Source organism: Panulirus ornatus, chromosome 2 (genome assembly GCF_036320965.1).
Source record: "Panulirus ornatus isolate Po-2019 chromosome 2, ASM3632096v1, whole genome shotgun sequence".
Taxonomy (NCBI): Eukaryota; Metazoa; Arthropoda; class Malacostraca; order Decapoda; family Palinuridae; genus Panulirus; species Panulirus ornatus.
This window is the reverse complement of record NC_092225.1, coordinates 54,275,415-54,287,655: the sequence shown is the minus strand read 5'-3', so window position 1 is coordinate 54,287,655 and position 12,241 is coordinate 54,275,415. Positions and strand designations below refer to the sequence as shown.

Below are 12,241 nucleotides of genomic sequence, written 5' to 3'. Positions count from 1 at the left end.
AATAACCTTGCTCTTATTCACATTTACTCTTAACTTTCTTCTTTCACACACTTTACCAAACTCAGGAGGTCAAGAGAAAGGTGCAAGAGGTGAAAAAAAGGGCAAATGAGAGTTGGGGTGAGAGAGTATCATTAAATTTTAGGGAGAATAAAAAGATGTTCTGGAAGGAGGTAAATAAAGTGCGTAAGACAAGGGAGCAAATGTGAAGGGCGCAAATGGGGAGGTGATAACAAGTAGTGGTGATGTGAGAAGGAGATGGAGTGAGTATTTTGAAGGTTTGTTGAATGTGTTTGATGATAGAGTGGCAGATATAGGGTGTTTTGGTCGAGGTGGTGTGCAAAGTGAGAGGGTTAGGGAAAATGATTTGGTAAACAGAGAAGAGGTAGTGAAAGCTTTGCGGAAGATGAAAGCCGGCAAGGCAGCAGGTTTGGATGGTATTGCAGTGGAATTTATTAAAAAAGGGGGTGACTGTATTGTTGACTGGTTGGTAAGGTTATTTAATGTATGTATGACTCATGGTGAGGTGCCTGAGGATTGGCGGAATGCGTGCATAGTGCCATTGTACAAAGGCAAAGGGGATAAGAGTGAGTGCTCAAAGCACAGAGGTATAAGTTTGTTGAGTATTCCTGGTAAATTATATGGGAGGGTATTGATTGAGAGGGTGAAGGCATGTACAGAGCATCAGATTGGGGAAGAGCAGTGTGGTTTCAGAAGTGGTAGAGGATGTGTGGATCAGGTGTTTGCTTTGAAGAATGTCTGTGAGAAATACTTAGAAAAGCAAATGGATTTGTATGTAGCATTTATGGATCTGGAGAAGGCATATGATAGAGTTGATAGAGATGCTCTGTGGAAGGTATTAAGAATATATGGTGTGGGAGGAAAGTTGTTAGAAGCAGTGAAAAGTTTTTATCGAGGATGTAAGGCATGTGTACGTGTAGGAAGAGAGGAAAGTGATTGGTTCTCAGTGAATGTAGGTTTGCGGCAGGGGTGTGTGATGTCTCCATGGTTGTTTAATTTGTTTATGGATGGGGTTGTTAGGGAGGTAAATGCAAGAGTTTTGGAAAGAGGGGCAAGTATGAAGTCTGTTGGGGATGAGAGAGCTTGGGAAGTGAGTCAGTTGTTGTTCGCTGATGATACAGCGCTGGTGGCTGATTCATGTGAGAAACTGCAGAAGCTGGTGACTGAGTTTGGTAAAGTGTGTGGAAGAAGAAAGTTAAGAGTAAATGTGAATAAGAGCAAGGTTATTAGGTACAGTAGGGTTGAGGGTCAAGTCAATTGGGAGGTGAGTTTGAATGGAGAAAAACTGGAGGAAGTGAAGTGTTTTAGATATCTGGGAGTGGATCTGGCAGCGGATGGAACCATGGAAGCGGAAGTGGATCATAGGGTGGGGGAGGGGGCGAAAATTCTGGGGCCTTGAAGAATGTGTGGAAGTCGAGAACATTATCTCGGAAAGCAAAAATGGGTATGTTTGAAGGAATAGTGGTTCCAACAATGCTGTATGGTTGCGAGGCGTTGACTATGGATAGAGTTGTGCGCAGGAGGATGGATGTGCTGGAAATGAGATGTTTGAGGACAATGTGTGGTGTGAGGTGGTTTGATCGAGTGAGTAACGTAAGGGTAAGAGAGATGTGTGGAAATAAAAAGAGCGTGGTTGAGAGAGCAGAAGAGGGTGTTTTGAAGTGGTTTGGGCACATGGAGAGGATGAGTGAGGAAAGATTGACCAAGAGGATATATGTGTCGGAGGTGGAGGGAGCAAGGAGAAGAGGGAGACCAAATTGGAGGTGGAAAGATGGAGTGAAAAAGATTTTGTGTGATCGGGGCCTGAACATGCAGGAGGGTGAAAGGAGGGCAAGGAATAGAGTGAATTGGAGCGATGTGGTATACCGGGGTTGACGTGCTGTCAGTGGATTGAATCAAGGCATGTGAAGCGTCTGGGGTAAACCATGGAAAGCTGTGTAGGTATGTATATTTGCGTGTGTGGACGTATGTATATACATGTGTATGGGGGTGGGTTGGGCCATTTCTTTCGTCTGTTTCCTTGCGCTACCTCGCAAACGCGGGAGACAGTGACAAAGCAAAAAAAAAAAAAGTATATATGTATATGTCTGTGTGTGTATATATATGTATACATTGAGATGTACAGGTATTCATATGTGCATGTGTAGATGTGTAATTATATACATGTGTATGTGTGTGGGTTGGGCCATTCTTTTGTCCGTTTCCTTGCGCTACCTCGCTAAAAGTAATGAAATTATTAATCTTTTCACCAAATACCTATCCAAGACTAGCCTATATTCATTGGCTTAACCAGGAAATGCTTTTGACTTGGTTAGTAACTGTTTTTAGTAAAGTAATTGAGGTGTGCGACATTTTATACAGTAGTTACCTTTTAGAAGTGTCATTTTTGTAAAGTTTCCTTCACTGTTTTTGTTTATTTGATTTATATGTGTCTTACAGGTTGATGTTTTGGACTGATTGGGGTGAAAATCCCAAGATTGAGAGAGCAGGAATGAATGGAGACTCATCAACAAGATTGGTTATTGTCAAAGATGAAATATTCTGGCCTAATGGACTCACTGTAGACTATGACCAGCGAGTCTTATATTGGGCTGATGCAAAACTGTCTTATATTGCTTCAGTAGATTTTGATGGGGAGAGGAGAACAAAGGTAAAGAAACATTTTCTAAGAATAAGTAGATTGTCTTTTTACAGTGTATCTCCATAAGACTTATTGCTTTTAAGTGAGATAAGTCAATTGCATTTTCCAGATGCCACTGTTTTGTTGACTTGAGAAACTGCAGAAGCTGGTGTTTGAGTTTGGAAGAATGTGTGAATGGAGGAAGTTAAGATTTGATGTGAATGAAAATAAGGTAATGAGGATAAGCAGGGAGGTAAACAAGTCAGTTTGAGCATGGATATGAATTTAGTGACCTTGGAAGAAGTACATTGTGTTGGATTCTGGGGAATGGAATAATGGGAGCTGGTGTGAATCATAGGGTGTGTGAGAGGGGCAAAGGCCCTAGTTCCATTGAGGAATGTTGGAAAAGGTCATTCTGTTAGTGTGCAAAAATGAGTTCCTATGGTGCTGTATGGATGTGAAGTATGTGCCCTAAATGAAGAAGTATGGAAGTGGGTGGAAATGTTGGAAATGAAATGCTTGAGGACAATATTTGGTGTAAGGAGGGTTGATCAACTAAGAAATGATAGTGCTTGAGAAGGGTATGGCAATGAGAAGTATATGGTTGATTGAGCTGAACAGGGTGTGCTTAAGTGGTTTGGACATAGGGTAAGGGTGATTGCTAAGGGACTGACTAGAGGGTTTAGGATCAAAAGTGAAGTGAAGGGAACAAGGATGAGTACCTGCCTACCTGCGATGAGATTTCGCCATGATGGCTGGGGTTGAACAAGAAGGAGGGCCTGAGACGTGTGTGGGATAGAGTGAATCTGAGCAATGTGGTATATATGTGGTCACCAGTTTCCTGTGACCCAGTATCTGGTGATTTGTTTGTAAGGGTCTCATGAAAAATGAAGTAGATAATGTAGATACAGAAAGAATAGAAAAAGTTTCATAAGACATGTATGGCCATAGTAAATGATCACTGGCATTTGACTACTGGTCAGACCAATCATTCACTTGCAAGTGGCAGTGCCACATGTAAGGCCTATGCATAATTATGTATGTTGTCCTTAATAGAAGTAATGAATATTGTACAATTGGATCTCACCGTTCATGGGATTTATATGCATGGAAACCCCCTCAAACTGCAATTCAGTAAATACTAATACTTAAACTCTTTGGGAAGAAGGAGAATTGGTTCTTGTTGTTAATTTCCCCAGAAATGCCAAATTAATTTATGGATCACACATTCAAGGGACAGAGCACAGTACAGTGAGTAAAACAAAATTGAAATGATAATAGTATAATAGCAGCAGTAGTAGTACAGTATATCTCTGATGCTTTTGCCCTCCGGGACTCCCTCGGTGTGGTTCCCATGACAACAGAGCCTCCATAGCTAGTTAACTCCAGTGCTGCTTGGCCGTGGCAATAGAGTCTCCATAACTGGTAAACTCCAGTGCTGCTTCTTAACCTTTAATGCCTTAGCCTTCATACGCCACTGGCAGAGGGCAACTAATGTAGTGTTTGCAGAGACTCTTATTAATTGTTCCTACTAACTGCTATTCCTGCCTAATGTTCCTATTTGTAGTATACCATAAGAAAACTTCTTTTGGTTAGAAGGTATGAGGCAAGGTTCTGCAGATTGGGTATTTTATTCTTCTATATTTCAAATGAATTGAGCTCAGTATTTGATGAAGCAAAACACTTAAAAGTAGTACTTTACGTTATGATGGTACATGGCAGATGATGTTTTAGTTAGGCTGGACTCCCCACTTAAATCATGTCTGCCCTAAAGCAAGCCCAAGGTAGTCAAATGTTAGTATTTCACCTTTTTTAAAAGTCTGGTTAAATACTGGTATTCTGGCCATGAGTGACTTCCTTACTCTTATTGAAGAAGATTCTCGTGTTCTTTGTTTGAGTAAGTTTTTGTAACGTTCATGTGAGACAGAATTTAAAAGGTTGTAAGATCTGTAATGTAAATCATGATGTGGTAGCACAAGATGTAATGAAAATATTTCCATAACTGAAATTTGCACACTGGCAGTATCATAACCAATGAGGTAGGAGGTGGTGCTGCTGTGAAAAGTAAAAAAGAAGCTTAACATTGGGGAAATTTGTCAAATTTCAAAACCTCAAGGGGATACTTCAGTTTTATTAGAGTATCTCTCTCATCCCACCTTCTGGGGAAATTTGTCAAATTTCAATACCTCAAGGGGATACTTCAGTTTTATTAGAGTATCTCTCTCATCCCACCTTCTGGTAGTGATCTTGTTAATACGCCCCTTAGGGGTGGAACTGAAGTGGGATTTGTTGCCCAACTCCATCAGGGTAATCCTTAAAATTTAGACAAAATCTGAGGTCTGGTATGACATTTTAGTTTTTTGACAGTTTTGGAGCCTTGCTGCCTCTGGAAACACTGCGATGGATTTGCCCTCTGCCAATGATCTGTTAAGGTTGAGGCACACTGCCAATGATCTGTTAAGGTTGAGGCACAATTGGCTAAGAAGCAGCACTGGGATCTACCAGCTATGTCAAAGATTAAGAGAGACAAGCAATTGAGGGTGATGGCAATGAATGTGAATGGTATGCCTGGTGACAGTAAAAGGAGGGAGCTTGTGGAGAAGTTAAAAGTTGTAGCTTGGATGTGCTGGGGATTAGGGAAACCCTTTATCCCTGGGGAGGGTGTGTGGAGTGAAAATGGAAATGATGATTGTGAGTTATGGGAGGGCATAGAAGGAGGTGTGGGATGGACAGGAATGAGTGAAAATTGTTGGGGCAGAGGGGAAAGAGGATGAGCAATTCTGCTATCAGCAAGAGTGTATAGGGTGTTACAGAGCTTGGATGGAATGGATCAAGAATAGTATGGGTGAAAGGAAAGATTGGGATTGTGTAAAGTATGCATGGGTATGTTTATATGCGCCTTTGAATATGAAGATTTATGAGTTAAGGATGAAATGAAGCTTTTCTCGAGAAATTTTATTACTAAAATTTCTCTAGAAAAGCTTGATTTCATCCAAAACCATATCAGCACTGGCCTTATCATCCTGTCCTATCAAACACATTTGAGATCATGCTCTTATTAGGCTAGTTCACAATATCAGGTCTATTTTCCCACACCTTTTCAACCCATTTTTATAAGATTGATAATGTGGGAGCCTTCATACTGTCTTCCTTTGTAAATGACTTTTCTCATTTGATCATCGACTTTTCAAATTCCCTATAGCATCTTTGAATGGTTTATCTGAAGAGACTTCAAGAGCTTGCATAAATCTGGTTAGATCACCAGGCATCAGTGTTATATTTGTGTTCTAGGATCTAACTTACAATAGTATTAACCCTAAGATGGGATTTAAACATATTCCAGGCAAGTAGTCTCTTTTCTTGTTGCAGTTTCCACAGTCTGAAACATCACCCCTTTTTCAGCCATATTTTTAAGTGACCTTCATCCATCCATCCCTTATCATGTGTATGAATGATTGCTCTTTCTTTTTTTTTTATCATTCGTAAGTAGGAGCATTAGATAGAAGTAGTCTTTAGGAACGTTAGTTAGGAACCCCTGCAAACTTTGTGCTAGACTTGCCCTCTGCCAGTGGCCTATTAAGGGTGTGGCAGTAAAAGCTAAGAAGTGGCACTGGAGTTCTTTACTTATGAAGAGACTTGCTGTGGCCAGCCATTTGAGGGAGTTCGAATTGGAACAGGCATCAGGTTTAATTTTGCTTCTTCTTTCAGTTTTTGCACTTGAGTTTGCTAAGGGATGATGAATAATGAATATGATAGTGACGATTCTATGGTTAAACAGTGAAAATATCATTTCAAGGTAATTCAAGCTCAGACTTGGATAGTCTAACTGATGCTGTGGGTTGGACCAGAGAAAAGTTATTCTTTTCCCCATATTGGTCTTGTTAAAAATTTGCCTATGCTGATAACAACATTGTCCTATGTACAAATAAAGAACATCAGAAAATATAGCAGCATTTTCCCAGTTTTCTAGTTGATACGGTAGTTGAAGACATAAACTGGTATGCAAAGCAATGATTATTGTCGCATCATGGTATGATTGAATAGATGGTACCATTGTACAAAGGCAAAGGGGTTAAAAGTGAGTGTTCAAATCATAGAGGTATAAGTTTGTTGAGTATTCCTGGGAAATTGTATGGAAGAGTATTGATTGAGAGGGTAAAAGCATGTACAGAGCATCAGCTTTGGGAAGAGCAGTGTGGTTTCAGAAGTGTAGAGGATGTGTGGATCAGGTGTTTGCTTTGAAGAATGTATGTTAGAAATACTTAGAAAAACAGATGGATTTGTATGTAGCATTTATGGATCTGGAGAAGGCATATGATAGTGTTGATAGAGATGCTCTGTGGAAGGTATTAAGAGTATATGGTGTTGGAGGTAAATTGCTAGAAGCAGTGAAAAGTTTTTATTGAGGATGTAAGGCATGTGTACGAGTAGGAAGAGAGGAAAGTAATTGGTTCCTAGTGAATGTAGGTTTGCGGCAGGGGTGTGTGATGTCTCAATGGTTATTTAATTTGTTTGTGGATTGGGTTGTTAGGGAGATGAATGCAAGAGTTTTGGAGAGAGGGGCAAATAAGCAGTCTGTTGTGGATGAGAGGACTTGGGAAGTGTCAGTTGTTGTTCGCTGATGATACAGCGCTTATGGCTGATTCAGGTGAGAAACTGAAGAAGCTGGTGACTAAGTTTGGTAAAGTGTATGAAAGAAGAAAGCTGAGAGTAAATGTGAATAAGAGCAAGGTTATTAGGTACAGTAGGGTTGAGGGACAAGTCAAAGTGAGTCACAGGTGTGGGGGAGGGGGCGAAAGTTCTGGGATCATTGAAGAGTGTGTGGAAGTTGAAAACATTATCTCGGAAAGCAAAAATGGGTATGCTTGAAGGAATGGTGGTTCCAACAATGTTATATGGTTGCAAGGCATGGGCTGTAGATAGAGTTGTGCAGAGGAGGGTGGATGTGCTGGAAATGAGATGTTTGAGGACAATATGTGGTGTGAGGTGGTTTCATTGAGTAAGTAATGTAAGGGTAAGAGAGATGTGTGGTAATAAAAAGAGTGTGGTTGGGAGAGCAGAAGAGGGTGTTTTGGAATGGTTTGGTCACATAGAGAGAATGAGTTAGAAAAGATTGACCAAGAGGATGTATGTGTCAGAGGTGGAGGGAACGAGGAGAAGTGGGAGACCAAATTGGAGGTGGAAAGATGAAGTGAAAAAGACTTTGAGTGATTGGGGCCTGAACATGCAGGAGGGTGAAAGGCATGCAAGGAATAGAGTGAATTGGAATGATGTGGTATACTGGGGTCAACGTGCTGTCATTGGATTGAACCAGGGCATGTGAAGCATCTGGGGTAAACCATGGAAAGTTGTGTGGGGCCTGGATGTGGAAAGGGAGCTGTGGTTTCGGTGCATTATACATGACAGCTAGAGACTGAATGTGAAAGAATGTGACCTATGTTGTCTTTTCCTAGCGCTACCTTCGCGCACAAGCGGGGGGAGGGGGTTTTCATTTCATGTGTGGCGGGGTGGCGATGGGAATGAATAAAGGCAGACAATATGAATTATGTACATGTGTATATATATATATATATGTCTGTGTGTGTATATATATGTATATGTTGAGATGTATAGGTATGAATATTTGCGTGTGTAGACATCTATATATATACATGTGTGTGTGGGTGGGTTGGGCCATTCTTTCGTCTGCTTCCTCGCACTACCTCGTTAATGCGGGAGACAGCGACAAAGTAAAATAAATATATATAAACAAAAAAGAGGGGCAAAAGTAGGGGCTGGAAAGCATCCTCTCAAGTTTCATTACTTTCAAGAGTAGGATCTGAAGAATCCGAAAAAAAGAATTTTTACTCAAAAGCTCTGTTGTTCATTCCTAATGTTACATTGCAAAGGTGGGAAATGGTGAATAGATATAATAAAGAAAGAAAAAAAAAAGCATATGCCTGAGAATATGGAGAAGCCATATATGAATTTAAGGATAGACTGAGGAGAATATTTGCTGTGAAGATGAATTGAGAATTGAATGTGTGTGGTATTTTGGCTGTCCAGAGCAAATGTTTCAAATTTCACCATTTGTAGAGATATTGCAGAGAGTATTTTAGCTCAATATCTGTGTCATATTGAGCATTTTTGCGTGTACATGCTGAATTTCAATTGTATTTATGAGTTACATGAGATATGATTCTTATTAACAGGTGGTCCAGGATAAATTGCCTCACCCATTTGCTTTGACATATTCTAATCACACGTTATATTGGACTGATTGGGAGACAAGAGCCATACACTACTGCAGCGTTGGTCAAAGGGTAAGGTCTTTCACCATTTCCTTTATTAATAGCTTCTCTGTTTTCACTTTTTGGATATTTTGTTTCTAAAGTTTTATTTTTTCAGACATGCTCCTTTTTCCCTTATGTATGGATGTGTGGATCTCCCAAAGAGCACCCAAACATACTCATGAAATGCTGCTATGAAATAAGCCTCAGAATGCCTGTAACTCAGACTGAAAAGCCACAAAAAATGTACATAGAATCCTCTCAGAAAAAACTGCTTACCCTCCTATTATTCTTGCTGACATGTACAGAACTTGCCCAGACTTCCACATAAAATGCTTTGGCCCAGTTGCAGTCCAAGCATTTACAGATATCTTCAACTGCTCCTGGCTATCTATTTGTGTGTCTGACACCTGTTCCCTTCAGGAACTCCCTCATTGTGGTGGCTCCAGCAATAAAGTCTCCATAAGTAGTGAACTCCAGAGCCACCTCATATCCTTTAGTGCCTCACCTTTAAAAGGTCGCTGGCAGAGAGCCAGTCTAGCGCAGACAAAAGCACTTACATATGGAAGCTTGCCAATATACTAATGATCCTAAAACCCTCTCATTCCACCCAACTATGTTTCCTTTTGTTGTCCAATATCACTACTTTCTTCTGTATACAAACTTTTAAAATTGATCATCATAATGAAACAACTAGTTCCATTTTCTATCTTACAACCTGGCTTTAGACTCAGTCACTCCACAAACCTCACACATATCCTGAATCACTTCATCCAAGCACAGCTCACCTACCTCTCTTTATTAGTGGCTTTAAATATCAACAAAGCATTTGACACAGGCCCCGATGTATCCTCACAGAAAAGTCACTTGATATTACCATCCACAGCAGTAACAAAAAGTGGTTCTGACTTTCTAGCCAGCTACCAAGCCAGTCAGGTTCAGAGTTAGAGACAGATTTACCACATAAGTACTTCAACAGAATTTGCCAAGGAACAATTCTATCTCTAAAACTTTTTTCATTCTCTTTCTACAGAACTTCCTATCACCTTCTAAACACCACAGTGTATAAATCCTTTCATGTGCAGTCCTTACATTCTTATCACAGCTCCCTGGCACCACAGTAGCAACAACAGACATGCCACACTACATTAAACAATTAAAACAAGGACTTACTGGTAATAGAATGTGTGCCTCTCCATAAAAGTTTATAGGCATCCATATGACTCAACAGACAGAAATGAATTCAATCTACATCCTCCCATCTCCTTGAATGGCCTGTTGCTACCTAGTTATCAAAACAACTACTTCTGTGGGCATCACATATTGACACCCATGTGACATTCACAGCCCATTCCACTGTAATCAACACAGAAGCATCTTACAAAGTAAATGCCCTTAGAACACTAATTAGTATTAGCTTTGGACAAGAAAAGGGATCCTTTTATATCTTTCACAAACAGTTCATCCACTCCACCATAAAATACCCCTGACCTGCCAGCTCATCCTTCCTGTCAAAAGCAAATATAACAAAGTTGCAAACAACATAAAACAGAGCACTCAGAAGAACCTTTGACTGCTTAGTAACCACTTAGTACCTTTCACAAACAGTTCATCCACTCCACCTTAAACTACCCCTGACCTGCCAGCTCATCCTTCCTGTCAAAAGCAAATATAACAAAGTTGCAAACAACATAAAACAGAGCACTCAGAAGAACCTTTGACTGCTTAGTAACCACTTAGTACCTTTCACAAACAGTTCATCCACTCCACCATAAAATACCCCTGACCTGCCAGCTCATCCTTCCTGTCAAAAGCAAATATAACAAAGTTGCAAACAACATAAAACAGAGCACTCAGAAGAACCTTTGACTGCTTAGTAACCACTTAGTACCTTTCACAAACAGTTCATCCACTCCACCATAAAATACCCCTGACCTGCCAGCTCATCCTTCCTGTCAAAAGCAAATATAACAAAGTTGCAAACAACATAAAACAGAGCACTCAGAAGAACCTTTGACTGCTTAGTAACCACTTAGTACCTTTCACAAACAGTTCATCCACTCCACCATAAAATACCCCTGACCTGCCAGCTCATCCTTCCTGTCAAAAGCAAATATAACAAAGTTGCAAACAACATAAAACAGAGCACTCAGAAGAACCTTTGACTGCTTAGTAACCACTTAGTACCTTTCACAAACAGTTCATCCACTCCACCATAAAATACCCCTGACCTGCCAGCTCATCCTTCCTGTCAAAAGCAAATATAACAAAGTTGCAAACAACATAAAACAGAGCACTCAGAAGAACCTTTGACTGCTTAGTAACCACTTAGTACCTTTCACAAACAGTTCATCCACTCCACCATAAAATACCCCTGACCTGCCAGCTCATCCTTCCTGTCAAAAGCAAATATAACAAAGTTGCAAACAACATAAAACAGAGCACTCAGAAGAACCTTTGACTGCTTAGTAACCACTTAGTACCTTTCACAAACAGTTCATCCACTCCACCATAAAATACCCCTGACCTGCCAGCTCATCCTTCCTGTCAAAAGCAAATATAACAAAGTTGCAAACAACATAAAACAGAGCACTCAGAAGAACCTTTGACTGCTTAGTAACCACTTAGTACCTTTCACAAACAGTTCATCCACTCCACCATAAAATACCCCTGACCTGCCAGCTCATCCTTCCTGTCAAAAGCAAATATAACAAAGTTGCAAACAACATAAAACAGAGCACTCAGAAGAACCTTTGACTGCTTAGTAACCACTTAGTACCTTTCACAAACAGTTCATCCACTCCACCATAAAATACCCCTGACCTGCCAGCTCATCCTTCCTGTCAAAAGCAAATATAACAAAGTTGCAAACAACATAAAACAGAGCACTCAGAAGAACCTTTGACTGCTTAGTAACCACTTAGTACCTTTCACAAACAGTTCATCCACTCCACCATAAAATACCCCTGACCTGCCAGCTCATCCTTCCTGTCAAAAGCAAATATAACAAAGTTGCAAACAACATAAAACAGAGCACTCAGAAGAACCTTTGACTGCTTAGTAACCACTTAGTACCTTTCACAAACAGTTCATCCACTCCACCATAAAATACCCCTGACCTGCCAGCTCATCCTTCCTGTCAAAAGCAAATATAACAAAGTTGCAAACAACATAAAACAGAGCACTCAGAAGAACCTTTGACTGCTTAGTAACCACTTAGTACCTTTCACAAACAGTTCATCCACTCCACCATAAAATACCCCTGACCTGCCAGCTCATCCTTCCTGTCAAAAGCAAATATAACAAAGTTGCAAACAACATAAAACAGAGCACT

The 12,241-nt window shown here is 40.3% G+C and overlaps 1 protein-coding gene across 1 annotated transcript in view; it reads left to right on the top strand.

The window, feature by feature from the left end:
• The window catches only part of arr (low-density lipoprotein receptor-related protein 6), a 258,989-nt gene that overhangs the window by 28,546 nt on the left and 218,202 nt on the right, over positions 1-12,241 (top strand). The window contains exons 5-7 of the mRNA XM_071668200.1: positions 2,458-2,668; positions 8,830-9,001; positions 10,255-10,292. Coding sequence (XP_071524301.1) covers positions 2,458-2,668; positions 8,830-9,001; positions 10,255-10,292 — 421 coding nt within the window. The remainder of the gene's footprint in view (positions 1-2,457; positions 2,669-8,829; positions 9,002-10,254; positions 10,293-12,241) is intronic.